We start from the raw sequence: 19,179 nt of genomic DNA, 5'->3' as shown, positions 1-19,179 counted from the left end.
TCTTGTTGGTGTCATTAGGATTTTAGACGCTAGGTCGCGATGACTCGCCAAACCCAGCCAGGGAAAATAAGTCTGTGTATCAACTACTTAGTGACAGCAACACCTACTGATAACGTTCTGGAATCGTATCCATTCACTAGTATGGCACTGGCAGAAACTAGAGCTATCAGCTTCGTCACAGCTTGCTTTAATCATTGACGTCTTGTTCAAGACCACAGTGGGTGAGATTCTTAAACTACAAGTCCAAGCATGCAGGAGCTTCAAATCGAGATCTGRGGCATATTCATTACGCTGATTCTGTTACAAGCAGGTATAGGTAGGTATCACAGGAGGCTGCTGAGGGGAGAACAGCTCATAATAATGGCCGGAACAGTGCATATGGAATGGCATATGCACATTAGTTTCAGGYTGTATATAACAATATGTACAGCCTGATTAATCAGACTAACTTAATGCTTTCCATCTCCTTACAGAAGCAGTACAAACKTCTGTAGTCATATAGTCACACGCATACACAACAATTGGCGGTGGACAACAAAGTAAAGGAAGAGTGTGTTCACATCTGCTCCTCTAGGTCCTTGTACCAGAGCAAAGATCAACTCGAGGTAACCTCGTCTGTGATTTGAATGTATCTGCATGTGCATGTGAACAAAGGTTTAATTTGTATTTGGAGAAGATTCCGTTCACAGCTGAGAAGCTCTGTTTTTTTCATTCATGCAGTTATCATACTTAAACTTTTTTTAAATCTGCTTTAATCTTTGCTTGTGTAATTATTCAACACATGTCCTCCATTTTYATGAAACATGGTCCAATCTCCCCTCCACTCTGAGGGTCGTTCCGACCCACAGCGGAATATGATGGAAAGTAGGGTCTCAGGCGGGGAGACTAGAGTTTTCGGAGGGGCAGCAGTAGGCAGACCACATGTACTCTGGCACCGCCACCCGGTTGGCAATACAGCACTCAGAGGTATGGCAGTGTCACCACATACGCCGGCCCCATGCAGTAATCACCCATCCGGGCCCTCATCTCAACCTCCAGCTGAGCCCAGGGGCCTAGAGTTTGAGGCTGCCCGCTGAGGGACCACGTTGCTGAGGGTGAAGGTGGCACGGTGGTCCTCTGGGCCTTAGTGGTGCAGGCTGGGGTTGAGGTGACCCTTAGTATAGGAGGAGCAGGTGTAGTCCTGGAGCACCACCTGGCTCTCCACCACGTTCTGGGCCATGGCGCGGGAAACGATGCATCTCTGGACTGGTACTGGAGAACGCCAACTTAGAACACACAGAGGGAACACTGAGATTAAAACCAGCACAGAGAGAAAGAACCTACATTTCTACTTTTTTTTAACAGTGTAATAACATTCTACCACTGGTGATTACTCTGAGCTGTTGGGTATAAGAACATCATTTAGAAAAACAAGAACAAACACAGGCCTGAGCTTCAATTATGATCCAGTCTTTTTATTCCTGGAAATCACTAGGAAGGGGTTTGAGTTTAAAGTGGAACTGACAGTGTTGTCAGACAGGAAATCCTAATATTAGTAAAAAATATCAAATTCACAGTTTATGCTTWAAAAAACTACTTTACAAGAGGTTTTAAAAATGGGTTCTGTTTGATTCAAAATTCCATTATGTAAAGTGAGGCATTGTTAGCAGAATAGATGGTTGCATGACTAATATAATTCACCAATACATTTCTTGGTACTTCCAAACATGTAGCTGTCAGGTTGTAAATCACACAGTGGCAATCTGTTATTCAGGGCAGTTGGGGCACCTGTTTTGAGCACCACATTTTTGCCTGTTTCACATGTTATTTTGGCATTAATACATGTCACATATCAGTTTGCAAACAATGTAAATATAATATAGCATTGAGTTATTAAAGCCGCATACAAACATGGTCTCTTGTTTTCTTGAGTAAGGCATCTCCAAAATGCCAGTCCAAATTGACTGAGTTCATCGTAGCTCGCTCATTAATGTCTTAATCGAAATTACGGATTGCCTCTTATACGCTTGTCGTCCCCTCATGCCATAGKTTGTACATCTCAATTGTCAGTAGAAACCACATTTGTTAAAGCAAGTCAGCCATATCAGCTTTGWTTTTTTAAATGGCAGTAAATWAGGCTGAATGAACTGTTTCGCTGCCAAACAAGGCTCCGCTGCCAGTTGTAGCAGAGGTAAGGTGTTGGGACTCTGCTGTTGGAGCAGCTTTATGTAGGCTCTAACAGTTTGTGGGCACCGTTTGTCACCGTTATAGTGCAATTRATGTATTGCTTCGTGTTGTGTTGTGTAGTGGCTTTGTTGGCATGCGTCCCACATTTTTTTTGCCCCACCAAGATTTACATGCTAAAATCGCCACTGAAATCACAGCTGGCCTTAGGGGTGCACCGTTTCAGTTTCAATGACTCAATATTTTTAACAAAAATGGCCGACTTTAACTAAGGCTGGGAATGTCAATACAATCAAACTAGCAATAGCAATGATCACAAGTCAGTTGTAACATGGCTAATGTATTTGACACATGTGTGCTAACCTAAGGCACGCGGGCCAAAAAGGACACACAAGCGAGTATAAATGTGTCAACCTGTTGAGTCATCTACTGCGCTCGCATCAGTGAATTCAACTTCAATTGCGTTGCTTTCGTGTGTCCGGTTTACAGCGAGCAGCAGAGGGAAAGTGTACAGACACATGCCACAGTCCTAACTAGCCTACTAAAATATTGCAGTCTGGCTTCGGTTTTTAAAGTTTGACAATAAATAACCAATAAACAAAACCTGCAACAAAGCACCATGCAAAGGAGAAACATGTAGGCCTATTACAGCAMMATTTGAGCAGTAGCCTAGGCTGGCTACTCAACTACAATACATTTTGAGTGCACCATACTGCAATGCTGYATTCGGCCATGCAGTGCAAAACAAATGAAAATCACGTTTTAAGTTTCAATCTTTAAATATTTGCCTAAAATKACATGCACAAATCTAACTGCCTGTAGCTCATGATCTGAAGCAAGGATATGCATATTCTTGATACCATTTGAAAGGAGACACTGACGTTTGTGGAAATGTTAAATTAATGTAGGAGAATATAACACATTAGATCTGGTAAAAGATAATACAAAGAAAAAAACATGTTTTTTTGTATTTTTTTTGTACCATCTTTGAAATGCAAGAGAAAGGCCATAATGTATTATTCCAGCCCAGGCGCAATTTAGATTTTGGCCACTAGATGGCATCAGTGTATGTGCAAAGTTTTAGACTTAGCCAATGAACCATTGCATTTCTGTTAAAAATRTTGTATCAAGACTGCCCAAATGTGCCTAATTGGTTTATTAATACATTTTGAAGTTCATAACTGTGCACTTTCCTCAAACAATAGTATGGTATTCTTTCACTGTAATAGCTACTGTAAATTGGACAGTGCAGTTAGATTAACAAGAATTTAAGCTTTCTGCCAATATCAGATATGTCTATGTCCTGGGAAATGTTCTTGTTACTTACAACCTCATGCTAATCACATTAGCCTACGTTAGCTCAACCGTGCCACGGGGGACACACCGATCGTGTAGAGGTTAATTCCCAAACATTCTATTCTGGGAGTGTATATGAACAGGTTTTAATAAAATGTCATGTTGCTAAAAYGCTGTMATTTCCACTTTAAAAGGGGGAACGGAAGCAGAATATTTCCCAGATTACATAATAATGACATTACTTTGTTTAAATTGCTTTGGGTGAGAGAAGTCACACTGCTTAAGCACTTTTCTAAGAACTGCTGGCTTCACACAAACACACCATAAATAACGTTTTTTTCTTGAATTGAGAAGAATAAAATGTCATTGACCCTGAATGTAATACCCAGTTACACACACAGACATACAGTATACTCACCTGTGGTTCATACATCCACTTGTTTCTGGGCCGTTTGCCTCCGCCAGGGGTAAGTATGTAGGAAGAGCAGAGGGGAGCACGGCTCTGGCGTTGGTACAGGCTGGCAAAATGGTACTGGTTCCTGTAGCGCTGGCAGATGGGCTGGTACCCCTCTCCCCCTACGGCTTTTGGGGGAGTCTTCATGTAGAAGAACCAGAGGCAGGGGGTGAAGTCACCCACCTCCCCCAGAGCAGACCTCCAAGACTGGCTAGAAGCAAGAGCAGAGCCCCCCTACATGAGACAGGCATCCTGTTGAGCACTGGGCTGTGTGTGTTATAGAGAAARGCCTGTATCTGTCAGCCAGAACTGGTCACAGACCTTTGTCACTCAGTCAGTCGTTCTTCAGCTCAGTCCACTCCTACCCAAGTCAGTCCAGCTCTCTACAGAGAGCCCTACTCTGTTGTTCACTGTGTGTTGAGGCACCTGTGCAATCGATGGAGAGTGGTCTTTTTACGATGAGACACAGGACTGGTGCACAAGATCAGTCTTTTATACCCAGTGAGCAGAAACTCTCCGGGTGACACTTTCATCTGACACCKCTCATCCCCTTCTGTTTCCTTGAGATAGAACTGAACTTCCCCCTCCTGACCATAGTGTCTTCTGGGAAACATACAGCCCTTCTGGGACACACATGGTCACTACCCTTGACTATTAAGGGCATTTCCATGTAAAAGGACCCATGAGCACCAACATGCGAAGTTCATAGGAGCATATCAAATTGGGTGTCAAATGAAAGCTAAGAGTCTATATTTTTGAGAAATTACGGCACATATTTCAACCATTTTTCATTCAAAAAATGTGAAATAAGCAAAGGCTTTGATATCTGGTCAAACAGATGGAAACGGGGTCTTAGACAACATCTACCAGAAAGTCTTAAAAGGTATTAGAAATACATTAAAACACAATAATATTGAAGTAAAGACCCCTGCCAACTAATATCAACACTTATATTTACTTTTGTAGAAATTATTTGCCTTCTGTAAGTTTAAGAAACATTGACTTTAGCCTTGAAATTCCATTACCAAAAACCCACATATCTTGGAGATATTTTATAATGTCTCTCCGTCATGAGGGAGGATAATGAAAGTTCACAGAAGTAAAAAGTAATGGTAGACCTATCAATTAGTTATAGTGATTTTACAGATTGTTTAAAATTATTAAGTGATTMAAAYTCGTAATTCTGTTACCAAATCRGTAACGTAATTACTGAAAAATCTTTAAYGTAATTACTGCAATTGAATTGGCTACAATGGGAAATCTGGCATACTGTTATGTTCAGCTCATAACTGTTTTCTTTCTCTTTCCATCATCTGGTAGTCAAAGCAAAACTATGAAAACAGTCTGGACAACACCTCCCTCTTCCTCTTCCTCTCTCTCTGCCGCTCTCTCTCTTCTCTCTCTCTCCAATTAATGTCACGTCTCCCGGCTCTTAATGACTCCTACCATGACACCTACCACCTACCCTCTTTCCATTTACTGTWACAAGTTTCCTCGCCCACTGAGCACCTACCGACACCGGACATCCATGAACGTTGAAAAGTAGTTGAAATTTGGTCAGTCAACCCTGGTAGGACCAAATCTGAACCCATCATAGACGTCTATGTTTCACAAGGTTGGACAGCACAGCACAGAACAGTACAGTCAAATATAGTACAGTACAGTACTGTAAATTAGAGTTCAGTAAAGCACACTAGAGTGCAGTATAATTAAGCAATACGGCCCGAGGGGGTGTGGTATACAGTGCATTTGGAAAGTATTTAGACCCCTTGACTTTTTCCACATTTTGTTACATTACAGCCTTATTCTAAAATGTATGAAATACTTTTTTTCCCTCATCAATCTATACACAATACCCCATAATGACAAAGTAAAAACAGTTTATTTGACATTTTTGCAAATGTATAAAAAAATGTAAAACACATTTAATATCACATTTACATAAGTATTCAGACACTTTACCCAGCACTTTGTTGAAGCACCTTTGGAAGCGATTACAGCCTTGAGTCTTCTTGGGTATGATGCTACAAGCTTGGCACACCTGTATTTGGGGAGTTTCTCCCATTCTTCTCTGCAGATCCTCTCAAGCTCTGTCAGGTTGGATGGGGAGCGTTGCTGCACAGCTATTTTCAGGTCTCTCCAGAGATGGTCAATCGGGTTCAAGTCCGGGCTCTGGCTGGGCCACTCAAGGACATTGAGACTTRTCCCGAAGCCACTTCTTTGTTGTCTTGGCTGTGTGCTTAGGGTCGTTGTCCTGTTGGAAGGTGAACCTTCGCCCYCAGTTTGAGGTCCTGAGAGCTCTGAAGCAGGTTTTCATTAAGGWTCTCTCTGTACTTTGCTCCCTTCATCTTTCCCTCGATCCTGACTAGTCTCCCAGTCCCTGCCGCTGAAAAACATCCCCACAGCATGATGCTGCCACCACCATGCTTCACCGTAAGGATGGTGCCAGGTTTCCTTCAGACGTGACACTTGGCATTCAGGCCAAAGAGTTCAATCTTGAGAATTGGTTGTCCTTCTGGAAGGTTCTCCCATCTCCACAGAGGAACTCTGGACCTCTGACAGAGTGACCATCGGGTTCGTGGTCACCGCCCTGCTCCYGATTGCTCAGTTTGGCCGTGCRGCCAGCTGTTGGAAGAGTCATAGTGGTTCCAAACTTCTTCCATTTAAGAATGATGGAGGCCACTGTGTTCTTGGGGACCTTCAATGCTGCAGAAATGTTTTGGTACCCTTCCCCAGATCTGTGCCTCGACACAATCCTGTCTCAGAGCTCTACGGACAATTCCTTCGACTGTRGACTGTGGGACCTTACATAGTCAGATGTGTGCCTTTCCAAATCATGTCCAATCAGTTGAATTTACCACAGGTGGACTCCAATCAAATTGTAGAAACATCTCAAGAATGATCAATGGAAACAGGATGCACCTGAGCTCAATTTCTAGTCTCATAGCAAAGGGTGTGAATACTTATGTAAATAAGGTATTTCTGTTTGTAATTTTTTATACATTTCTAAAAACCTGGTGGTACATTTCTAAAAACCTGTTTTCGCTTTGTCATTATGGGGCATTGTGTGTAGATTGATGAGTACATTTTATTTAATCCATTTTAGAATAAGCCTGTAACGTAACGAAAAGGGGAAGGGGTCTGAATACTTTTGAATGCACTGTATGGCCAATATACCATGGCTAAGGGCTGTTCTTAGGCACATTGCAACGTAAAGTTCCTGGATACAGCCCTTATTGCCCATATACCACAAACCCCGAGGTGCCTTGTTGCTATTATAAACTGGTTACCAATGTAATTAGAACTGTAAAAATAAATGTTTTGGCATACCCGTGGTGTACCACGACTGTCAGCCAATCAACATTCAGGGCTCAAACCACCCAGTTTATAATGTACTGGATTGTACTATACTGTACTGAACATATTTACTATACTGTACTGAACTTTACTCTACTGTGATGTCCAAACTCGTGAAACATAGGCGTCTATGATTGGTTCAGATTGGGTCTGGTCCGGACCAACCAAAGTGGTCTTGTTTGTGGATGGAGCTCATTCAAATAATAGCCAGTGTGTAGAATAATACCCAAATATGCCAAATAAGGATATTGCATATTTCTACCTTTTTGTAGTTATTCCGGATACATCACCATGAACAGAATGATATTCTTATCCATAATTATGCATTTCTGTGTAGTACAGATGTCACGCCCTGACCATAGAGATCCTTTTACTCTCTATGTTGGTTAGGTCGGGGTGTGACTAGGGTGGGTTATCTAGGTTATTATTGGTCTATGTTGGCCTGGTATGGTTCCCAATCAGAGGCAGCTGTTTATTGTTGTCTCTGATTGGGGATCATATTTAGGCAGCCTTTTTTCCACTGGGTTTTTGTGGGATCTTGTTTGTTTGTGTGTAGTTGCCAGTGTGCACTGCATTTGACTTCATGTATCGTTTTTGTTCTGTATTGTTTTGGTGAGTTTCTTTAATTAAACATACGGAACTCTATGCACGCTGCGCCTTGGTCCGTTAATTCTACAAACGACCGTGACAACAGATCAGGGACCAATGATGTTATTCCGTTTCCATAACTCCATTACTGGATGTAAATCCATTTCACCTACTGTAGTTCAATAACCAAAAGTACATTTTTTCAAACTCAAAGTGTCATATCATAGCTGACACTGAGGACTGACTGGGGGACAAGCACTGCCCAGAAGCTGACCATAGAATAACCCAAAATGTGACAGATAACAGGTTTAATTTGAGGTATTTCCCCGTTCCCCCTTGGTGGAATGGTAGCTGCTGACTTCCAACTGATGGATTGGTTAAAGGTCCAATACAGCCGTTTTATCTCAATATCAAATCACTTCTGGGTAACAATTAAGTACCGTACTGTGATTGTTTTAAATGAAAATGGTCAAAAATAAACAAAAATAGCTTCTGAGTTAAGAGCGATTTCTCAAGCAAGAATTCAGCTAGGACTGTCTGGGAGTGGTCTGAGTGGGGAGGGGACAACTGAAAACTAGCTGTTATTGGCAGAGAGGTTTGGAACTCTCTTTCACATARGTCTATTAACTAATTTACCACCTGGTGTTGGCACCAGGCAGGTCAAAACTCCCACCAAAACAGGCTGAAATTTCAGGTGCTTTTACTCTAAAAGGGCATTATCATCATTTTAACAATTTCACAGTATTATTCCAACCTCATAGTGTGAAAATATACACTGAGTGTACAAAACATTAAGAACACCTGCTCTTTCCATGATATAGACTGTCCAGGGGAATCCAGGTGAAAGTCACGATCCTTATTGATGTCACTTGTTACATCCACAGTTTCCTGTGTGTATCGAGAATGGTCCACCACCCAAAGGACATCCAGCCAACTTGACACAACTGTGGGAAGCACTGGAGTCAACATGGGCCGGCATCCCTGTGGAACGCTTTCGACACCTTGCAGAGTCCATGCCCCGACGAATTGAGGCTGTTCTGATGGCAAAAGGGGGGAGGGGGACGCAGCTCAATATTAGGAAGGTGTTCCTAATGTTTGGTATACTCAGTGTATATAAAACACAGGGAAATCAYGTTTTTGACTGCACTGGGCCTTTAAGTTTAAAGCCTTTAATCAGAGTGCTGACACATGTACGAGCATCACATTTTCAAGGCAGTGTTCTGGAACGTTTCAAACCCCCTCAGGATAACTCCTGGTTTAAAGCCTTGCCACAGACCACTCTGACACACTTACATGACATTATTACAGTTAGGCCTACACTACATTTATGCAGCTCCTATAACACGATGGCGTCACCCATCTCTCAAATACAACTCAATTAAAATTCAAGCCTACATTTGATTTCACCTATCCAGTCCTTTTAGATTTCAAACCAAATCAAATGTTATTTGTCACATGTGCCGAATACAACAGGTGTAGACCTYACAGTGAAATGCTTACTTACAAGCCCTTGACCAACAATGCAGTTTTAAGAAAAATACGTATTTAAATAAAATAGAAGGAAATTGAAAAAAAAAAGATTAAAAAGCAACAATAAAATAACAGTAGAGAGGCTATATACAGCGGGTACCAGTACAGAGTGAAAGTGCAGTGCCACCGGTTAGTTGAGGTAATATGTACACGTAGGTAGAGGTAAAGTGACTATGCATAGGTAATAAACAGTGCTTCAGGGGGTGCATAAAAGTAGGAGCCAGGATCCTAAATGGAACTGGGCCAGAGCAATACCTGGTTCTCTACGCCTCTGCCCACAGGGCTCTGTGGACATGTAGATGCAATGTTCCAGAACACTGCCTTGAAAAGGTGAGGCTCGTACATACTGCCCCAACAGATCCAGGACAACGCAATCGCGCACACGGCCCTATCCCACCTGGACAAGAGGAATACCTATGTAATAATGCTTTTCATCGACTACAGCTCAGCATTCAACACCATAGTRSCCTCCAAKCTCATCACTAAGCCCTGGGTCTGAACCCCTCCCTGTGCAACTGGGTCTTAGACTTACCCATCCTGTACTCCCTGTTCACCCATGAATGCGTGGCCATGCACGTCTCCAACTCAATCATCATGTTTGCTGGCAAAGTGGTAGGCCTGATTACCAACAATGACAAGAAAGGAGGTGACAGACCTGGTGGAGTGGTACCAGGAAAATAATCTCTCCTTCAGCGTCAACAAAACAAAGGAGCTGATCATGGACTACAGGAGACAGCAGAGGGAGCACGCCCCCGTCTCACCATACACATCGACCGAGCCGCAGTGGAGAGGGTCAAAAGCTTCAACTTCCTCAGCGTACACATCACCGAGGACCTGAAATGGTCCCTTCACACTGACAGCATGGTGAAGAAGGCGCAGCAGCACCTCTTTAACCTCAGGAGGCTGAATAAATTAGGCTTGGCCCCTAAGACCCTCACAAACTTCAACAGATGCAGCATCGAGAGCATTCTGTCGGGCTGTATCACCGCCTGGTACTGCAACTGCACCGCCCGCAACTGCAGGGCTCTCCAGAGGGTGCTGTGGTCAACACAACACATTATCGGGGGCACAATGCCTKCCCTCCTGGACATCGACACACCAGGTGTCACAGGAAGGACAAGAAGATCATCAAGGACCTCAGTCACTCGGAACTCGTCAGTCTTTGTCACTGATGGGCGATTGCAGCAGAAGACCGTAATGGGGTCCACTCCTATCAGTTAAAAACAAGAAGCGGCTCCAGTGGGCACGCAATCACCAACACTGTACAACTGAGGAGGGGAAAAACATTGCCTGTCCGACGAATCCCAGTTCGTGTTGGGTCATGCTGATGGCAGTCCATGGCCACATCCTGCCCGGTGTCAACTGTACAGGCTGGTGGCAGTGGTGTAATGGTGTGGGGAATGCCACAGCGTATATGAACATTGTTGTTGACCAGGTGCATCCCTTCAAGGCTACAGGGGCGTGTGCCTAATAAACTGAGTATAAATGTATTTATATTCTGGACTCTGACATTGCTCATTCTGATATATCTTAATTTATTTTGGATTATGTGTGTATTGTTATTGTATTGATAGATATTTATGCATTGTTGGATCTCGAAACAAGCATTTCGCTGCACACGCAAAACTGTGTACACGACCAATAAACGTTTATTTGATTTGCACTTCTTCACCCTCTTCCGTGAAAACAGAGGAGTCTACTGTCTCAGACAGACCGCACCCTTGTCGCCCTCTCACATACGGAAGGAAGAGTGAACTTTTCCCGTGCAGCAGTCAGCTACTTTCTGAGCGCAACCCCCTATCCTTTCAGTATGCAGACGGCTCGGAATGGCTACTGACGCCAGCACGCTTGAGGAGCTACATAGCGAGCTCACCTGTCCAGTGTGCCTCGAGCTCTTCCGTGAGCCGGTGATCCTCGAATGCGGACACCACTTCTGTCGCGTGTGCATTACGCAGTGCTGGGAGGCCAAGTACGATGAACACCCGACCTGCCCGAAGTGCCGAAAGACATGCGCTCCGAAGCTGCGCCCCAACTCGCTTCTGTGTAACGTCGTGGACAGCGTGAGGAGAGCTCGAGCCACGGATGGGAAACCCGGGGACCAGGAGAGCTCACAGGAGGATACTGAAGAACGGCAACGGGGGGGCATTATGCCCAGCTCCGGGTTCAGTTTCACCGATTTTTCTCGGCGCCTCGAGTCAGACCTGTGCGAGGAGCACGAGGAGAAATTGAAGCTATTCTGTGAGGATGATCAGCTCGCGATCTGCCTGGTGTGCGGGATGTCCCGAGACCACAAGACGCACAATGTCATCCCCATCAACGAGGCGTTCGAGAACTACAAGGTAACACTTTTAGAACAATATTTTGTATTTATTTATCTACCTGTGTTGGTGTTTGGAATACATGTAAGTTAGCCTGGTTCGTACATCAGTGACACAGGGACCTGACGCATTGGAATGCATAAATTGTGGCAGAATCTGTCCACAAATCTCAAACTGAGCAAAGTTCACAAAGTTACTATTCAGTCAGATATTTTAAGTCTTGTAAGATAAATGTGGACCCAAGATAATTGAGTCTTTAACATGCTAGAGCGCGAGACCGAAGCAGACACTCAAGTCAGTGTTGATGTAGCCTATACTTGGAGCTCGAGAGGAATTCGGCGTGCTGGTGTCAGGGCTTAGTTCCCAGACATATTTAACCTTTTATATTTGCTTTGGATATTTGGTGACATACCTCAGTCACCACACTGTTTTCACAAATCTTACCCATCTACATTGTAACTTTTGGGGGGTTCATTTGGGTAACTTGTTGAAATGAAGCCAGTTAGTTGGAAAGGCCCTCCAGGCATATGAGACATTAAGCTTGTTGTCAGACTACAAAGGATCCAAAACAGCAAATCTTAAATTACCAAGAGAGTTAGGCCTAATTCAATGAATCTCCGTATAACGGAAAACACTGTTCATCAGTTCAACTCACATAGCTGTGTGTGTGCTGTGGTGTGAACCGCGCTTTGTGTGTGTGTCTTGTGTTGTGTTGTTGGTGTGTGTGTGTGGTGTGTGTGTGTGTGGTGACCTGTTTTCTTCTTCCTCTTCTGCAGGACAAGCTGTCCAGAGCCCTGGAGAGAGTAATGATCCAGACTGAACAGGCTTCTCTCTATCAGGTCCAGACCAACAACAAGATCATGCTCATCAAGGTAGACTGACTGACTGTGTGTGTGTGTGTGTGCGTGCGTGCGTGCGTGCGTGCGTGCTGTGCGTGCTTGTCCGCGGAGAAGCTTCTCATTTATTAGTTGCCCATCATTCCTGAAACATTTCTAGTGGCCAGTCAACACTCTAGTGCGTTGTCTCACCCAGGCACATTCAAATGGCACATTCAAATGAGTTTAATTATACAGAGTTTGTCAATGTGATTATGTTGTTACAGGTGTAACGTTGTTATTGGACTGTTGTGAATGTCTAATGCACAATGACGCTGAGATTATGACTCTGATTATGGGATTACCCATTCTTTCTCTCAGACACAGTGCAGGCACACACACACACACACACACACATTATCACACCCCAAATGTAAACACACACAGAATTACGTAAAATACACGCCATAGTTAGTACCGATAAGATCAATGATAAAAATGTAGGATTGTCCCAGGTCTCTCCCTCTCTGTTCTGACACAGGCTTCACCTCACAAGGCTTTGTGAAGTAAATGAGAAATGTTCAGGCTCTACAGTGTGTGCGTGTGAGGTAGATACCGAATGTGTACGATGTCGGTGGAGGCCTGCGTTTAAGATGAGCACAGCACAGACATCGGGACCCATTAAGGAGGCATGCCCTGTGTGTCTGTGTCTGTCACACGCTGAAACACTTTCTCTCCGCCAATCACTTGTTCTTTCACTTCCCTCTGTCTCTCTGTGGGGAACAGGAAGTGGGTATGAGCAAGGATATGTGTCAACGATCTAGCTACCACGTGACCGATGTGGCAAATGTTTGTGTGTGTTACTGTGTGTCTGCGTGTTGCTGTGTGTGTGTGTGTGTGTCTATGCAGCGGAGGTGGTTAGGTGTTCATGTGACGAGTGACCGTTTCTGAGATTTGAATCATGAGATTTGAATCATGAGATTTGAATTACGAGATTTGAATCACGAGATTTGAATCAATATGTGTTTATCTCCTGCCTCCATTTTCACTGAATGTGCTGTTGCCGTGTGTCTGTCTCATTGTGTTTCGTGATGTCTTTGTTTTTTGCATTGTTTTATATCACTGCTGTCGCCACCTCTTGACAGCCTGTCATTGTAAATAATAATAATTGACTTATTTGTATCCTTTAAGTTGAAATAAAATAAAACAAGCTCGTGTTAGCTCCCAGAGCTAACCCCTTGACTAAAGCTCAGTGGGCTAACACAGTCTCTAAAGATGGATTCCAACCCAGTCTGTAACATTTCTATTTTTCTCTGTTCTTCCCTACTTCAGGAGCATGCTGGGGACATAGAGGAGCAGGTGAGTGCAGAGTTTGGACGCCTGAGGGAGTTCCTTCTCCAGGAGGAGGAGAGAGTGAAGGAGAGACTGCAGCGGGAGAAGGAAAAGAGGCTCAACCAATTGGAGGAGGTCCTCAAACACACCACAGAGCAAATCGGCCAGTTAGAGCAAACTGCCGACCAGCTCCGCGTCAAACTCCAAGAGAACGAGAACCCGGCACAACTCCGGGTGAGATGAGAGAGAAGAGGAGGGAGGGAGGGGAAAGAAAAGGAGTGGAGGGAGGGGGAAAGAGAAAGGGACTGTAATGGATAGAGGGAAAAAAGGGAGAAAATATAGATTGTAGAGGAGGAAGGGAGAGGGGTTAAGGGTGGGGAGGTAAAGAGATAGAGGGAGAGTGAAAACGAAAACAGAAAGGGTTGAAGAAAAATCCAGAATAAAGTAGAGGGTTTTTGAGGAAAGAGTGTGTGGATGTCTCAGCAGGGCCTCATCGTTGTTATTCTTTCTTTCAGGGAATCAAGGATTTTATCGGAGGGTAAGTAAAAGAATCCATGGTTCTTATCTGATGCTACAGTTCATAGATCTGTGTAATATCCACATGACTTCACATGATTAAAAAAACAAACAACCCAATGTTCCTCGTACTTTTTCAATATTATTTATTCATACTGTAAGGCAGTGGTCGCAAACCGGACGATCTTCAAGGCATTCCTAGTCGATCACCAAACATGTTTATGGTAAAGCCAACGATAAAGGCTTGCGCTCCTTTTTTTATATTTGTGTTGCGCTGTTGGCAGTAGGTGCACTTGATTCAGAAGCCCTGCACACCGGGTAGGCAAAGTGTTCCCATTCTGAACCATTTAATTTGTCTGAAAAGACAAACTTCGGCCTACCTGCCAGACCGGGAGATCTGTGGCTAAATTGAGTATGGCTACTGCGTTGGCCAATCGGATAGCGCAAATCACCGTGCCTACAGAACTTCCATGACCCCGGCCACAGCAAAGTTTGATACTAGCCTACCCAAGATTCAATAACTTTTAAAACCATGACCAGGGAGAGACTGTCAAAGAATACAGCAAAGAGCTGCTGTTTTTATGAGTGAATTCATGTAAAAAAATATTCAGCACTGGTTTTATTCAACACTATTACAAAACATAAAACACGCTTTTCCGTACTTCCACTTGCGCTGCAGCTGCACAGAGTGAGTAGCCAAGTGAAGGCCTATTGACCGTGCATTTTTATTATTATTAGCAGCTCGTCTGTCTATTTTAAGATCTAGGAATATTTCACATTCTCTGTTGTTAGGAACAACATGAATTCGTGCATGATTAAGGCAGATGCGGTGCGACTCGAGTTTCACCATCAGGTGGAAAGGAAGGAGAGAGCGGGGACCGGGAGAGGCGGACCCTCTGCTGCTCTCTCCCTCCCTCCGCTGAGACTAATGCCGTGTTCAAAACAACTGGGAACTCTGGGGGGGAAAAAACTCTCTCTCTCTTCCTCCGTCTCTCTCTCAGAGCGGAGATTATGTTTGAGCGACCCGCGGAGGTGTGTGTGGATCTGCCGGAGGGGGAGTTCCTGGGACCACTGCAGTACCGCACCTGGAGGAGGATGAACGCTGTCCTTCAGCCAGGTACAACCACAGCAAAATTGAGTTAGACCACACCTGACCACATATAGTCGACACTTGACTCCATTAGACCACAGCTCTCACATATCTGACAACATTCCACCACAGGATCCATCTGATTGCATTCTATCAAACCTGACTGTCACCTGACAGCCTGTCCTTTCTATCGTATTTCAATTCCTCTGTCTCTTCCCAGGTGTGACAGCGGTGACTCTAAACCCAGACACCGCCTACCCCAGGCTGTGGGTGTCCACGTGCTGCACCCAGGTCAGTGTCGGGGACATCCAGCCCAACCTGCCCAACAACGCTGAGCGCTTCACGCGCTACAACATTGTCCTGGGAAGCCAGGCCCTCACCTCAGGGCAACACTACTGGGTGGTTGAGGTGGGCACCAAGACGGCCTGGGGGTTGGGGGTGGCGGCCGCCTCGGTCAACAGGAAGGATGAGATTAGCCTGTGTCCCGACGACGGCTTCTGGACCCTGGTGTTAAGAGAGGGGCGGGGAGGGAGCGAGTACGAGGCCTGCACCAACCACGAGGAGAGCCTGTTGCACCCCCCTCGCCCCCCCAGGAGGGTAGGGGTGTACCTTGACTACGGGAGGGGTGTTGTGGCGTTTTACGACGCAGGGGATATGAGTCACCTGTTCACGTTCTCCGACGCCACGTTCACAGAGCCGGTGTTCCCCTACTTCAACCCCTGGCCAATCATCAAAGGGAGAAACCGTGAGCCTCTTATTATTATTAGCCCGGACCCGGAGGTATGAGAGACCTGTTAAGAACTGTCAGAGAACACTGAGAACCAAAGACAAGAAAGTAGAACAATGTAGAGAACCTGTGAGAGAAACTGCAATGTCATCATCCTATTCACGAATGTACTAACACGTGACTATTGTTCACGGTTTTGTCATTTATGAACATTTCCTGTAAATATGTTTCCATGGAATATATGGGTGTTTTTTGTTTAAAGAGAGCACATGCCAGAGGACTCTGATGGAAGCCACATGGAAAAGCTCATTGAAAAGCACCTTAAACATGACATTCTTTCCCTTACAAATGGACATGGCCAAAGAATGAAATTACAATTTCATACTATATTTATGACAGTGTTTTACAGTGTATTTTACATTTTCATAACGGAGTATATACATCGGCAAATCAGATCACGCCTCCATTCTGCTCCTCCCCACCTATATGCAGAAACTTAAGCAGGAAACACCCGTGGTAAGGTCTGTTCAACGTTGGTGTGACCAATCAGAATCTATGCTTCAAGATTGTTTTGATCACGCAGACTGGAAAATGTTCCCGGTCGCCTTTGAGAATAGTATCGACGTATACACTTCGGTGACTGGGTTCATCAGAATGTGCATTAAGGATGTTATTCCCACTGTGACGATTAGAACTTATCCAAACCAAAACCGCGGATAGATAGCAGCATTCGCGCAAAACTGAAGGCGCGAACCACCGCATTTAACCACGACAAGGTGACTGGGAACATGGACATGTATAACGAGACCAGCTATGGTCGCAATTCAACAGTTCAAAGATGAGATGATAATCACAAATTATAAAGGGAAAGCCAGCCACGTCGCGGACACCGACACCTCACTTTCGGACAAGCTAAACACCTTCGCCCGCTTCCAGGAAAACAACATCGAGCCACCGACGCAGGCCCTTGCCGCTCACGGGGACTGTGTGCTCTCGTTCTCCTTGGCCGATGTGTGTAAGACATTTAAGCGTTGCCGGGCCAGATTGCCGGGCCAGACGGCATCCCAAGCCGTGTCCTCAGAGCATATGCAGACAAACTGGCTGGAGTGTTTACAGACATATTACATCTCTCCATATCCTAGTCTGTTGTCCCCACTCTCTTCAAGATGTCCACCCTTGTTCCTGTACCCAAGAAAGCGAAGGTAACTGAACTAATTAAATGACTTGTCGCCCCGTAGCACTCACTTCTGTCATTGTGAAATGCTTTGAGAGGCTAGGTAAGAATCATATCACCTTACCCGGGACCCTAGACCCACTACAATTCGCATACCGCCCCAACAGATCCACGGACGACGTAATTGCCATTACACTGCATACAGCCCTGGACAAGAGAAATAGCTATGTAAGAATGCTGTTCATCGACTACAGCTCAGCCTTCAACACCATAATTCCCTCCAAGCTCATCACTAAGCTCTGGGCCCTGGGTCCCCCCCGTGCAACTGTATCCTAGACTTCCTGACGGGCCGACCCCCAGGTGGTGAAGGTAGGCAACAACACCTCCGCCCCCCATATTTTCTTAAAATATTACTTTTTAATTTTTTAAGACYGTAAAAACACCTGCAAATCCGCTCCAAGTGATTTTAATTTTGGAAATCTCTTCCAAAGTATTCCCACACATAATAGGGAGATATATGTGACCGTATACAAATGTAAGCACGGTTTGAAATGATTATGTTTTAGTCAAATTTTCTATCTGTTTGGGCTTCTTACGGTCAATTTGCAGTCTACAAATGGTTTGTAATTATGTTCCGGCCCCCTGACCATACACTCAAGAAGAAAAATCGTCCCACAGAGGGTTCTACATGGAACCACAAAGGGTTCTCCTATAGGGACAGTTGAAGAACCCTTTTGCTACACTTTCTTTTTCTAAGAGTGTAGCAATACAATAACAATCTAATATCATCCTCGGGAGGCAGAAGAAATTCGACTTGGCCCCAAAGACCCTCAAGAACTTCTACAGATGCATAGTACTGCACTGCCCACAACCGCAGGGCTCTCTAGAGGGTGATGCAGACGACCCAGCACAGCACCAGGGGCACACTGCCTGCCCTCCAGGACATCTACAGTACCAGGGGCACACTGCCTGCCCTCCAGGACATCTACAGCACCAGGGGCACACTGCCTGCCCTCCAGGACATCTACAGCACCAGGGGCACACTGCCAAGACTGTCCCTGAGCACAGTGTGCCCCTGGTGCTGTAGACGTCCTGGAGGGCAGGCAGTGTCCCTGGTGCTGTAGACGTCCTGGAGGGCAGGCAGTGTGCCCCTGGTGCTGTAGACGTCCTGGAGGGCAGGCAGTGTGCCCCTGGTGCTGTAGACGTCCTGGAGGGCAGGCAGTGTGCCCCTGGTGCTGTAGACGTCCTGGAGGCAGGCCAGTGTGCCCCTGGTGCTCGTAGACGTCTGGAGGGCAGGCAGTGTGCCCCTGGTGCTGTAGACGTCCTGGAGGGCAGGCAGTGTGCCCCTGGTGCTGTAGACGTCCTGGAGGGCAGCAGTGTGCCCCTGGTGCTGTAGATGTCCTGGAGGGCAGGCAGTGGCCCTGGTGCTGTAGAGTCCTGAGGCAGGCCATGTGCCCCTGGCTGTAGATGTTCCGGAGCAGGCAGTGTGCCCTGGACGAGAGTCCGAGGGCAGCAGTGTGCCCCTGGTGCTGGCTGCGGTCGTCTGCATCACCCTCTAGAGAGCCCTGCGGTTGTGGGCAGTTGCAGTACTATGCATCTGTAGAAGTTCTTGAGGGTCTTGTGGGCCAAGTCGAATTTCTTCTGCCTCCCGAGGATGAATTAGATTGTTATTTGTATTGCTACACTCTTAGAAAAAGAAGTGTAGCAAAAGGGTTCTTCAACTGTCCCTATAGAGAACCCTTTGTGGTCCATGTAAGAACCTCTCGTGGGACATTTTTCTCTTGAGTGTATGGTCAGGGGCCGAACATACATACAAAAC

The 19,179-nt window shown here is 45.3% G+C and overlaps 1 protein-coding gene and 1 pseudogene across 2 annotated transcripts; one reads left to right on the top strand and one right to left on the bottom strand.

Moving 5' to 3' along the window:
- Window positions 1-210: 210 nt before the first annotated feature.
- On the bottom strand, window positions 211-4,547 carry LOC111967517 (endonuclease domain-containing 1 protein-like; annotated as a pseudogene).
- Window positions 4,548-10,996: 6,449 nt separating this feature from the next.
- Window positions 10,997-18,383, top strand: LOC111967515 (zinc-binding protein A33-like). 2 transcript variants are annotated; one of them, XR_011480318.1, is made up of 7 exons: window positions 10,997-11,727; window positions 12,483-12,578; window positions 13,854-14,087; window positions 14,369-14,391; window positions 15,371-15,486; window positions 15,680-17,729; window positions 17,970-18,383. XR_011480318.1 is itself a non-coding variant. In XM_023992588.2 (6 exons), exons 1-6 carry the CDS (start codon window positions 11,215-11,217, stop codon window positions 16,243-16,245), a joined length of 1,548 nt encoding a protein of 515 aa, XP_023848356.1. In that variant the 5' UTR covers window positions 10,997-11,214; the 3' UTR covers window positions 16,246-18,383. The 2 variants fall into 2 exon arrangements, 1 of the variants encoding a protein (XP_023848356.1); XM_023992588.2 differs by having other exon boundaries at window positions 15,680-18,383.
- The last annotated feature ends 796 nt before the right edge of the window (window positions 18,384-19,179 follow it).

Source organism: Salvelinus sp. IW2-2015, linkage group LG8 (assembly GCF_002910315.2).
Source record: "Salvelinus sp. IW2-2015 linkage group LG8, ASM291031v2, whole genome shotgun sequence".
Classification (NCBI taxonomy): domain Eukaryota; kingdom Metazoa; phylum Chordata; class Actinopteri; order Salmoniformes; family Salmonidae; genus Salvelinus; species Salvelinus sp. IW2-2015.
This window is presented reverse-complemented; position numbering and strand designations above follow the sequence as displayed.

Bases quoted from the DNA above. Each gene is read 5' to 3' on its own strand.
- LOC111967515 (XM_023992588.2), top strand. From the start codon at position 11,215: ATGGCTACTGACGCCAGCACGCTTGAGGAGCTACATAGCGAGCTCACC. The intron at 14,088-14,368 runs GTGAGATGAGAG...TCTTTCTTTCAG, and splicing joins AGAACCCGGCACAACTCCGG to GGAATCAAGGATTTTATCGG. The intron at 14,392-15,370 runs GTAAGTAAAAGA...TCTCTCTCTCAG, and splicing joins ATCAAGGATTTTATCGGAGG to AGCGGAGATTATGTTTGAGC.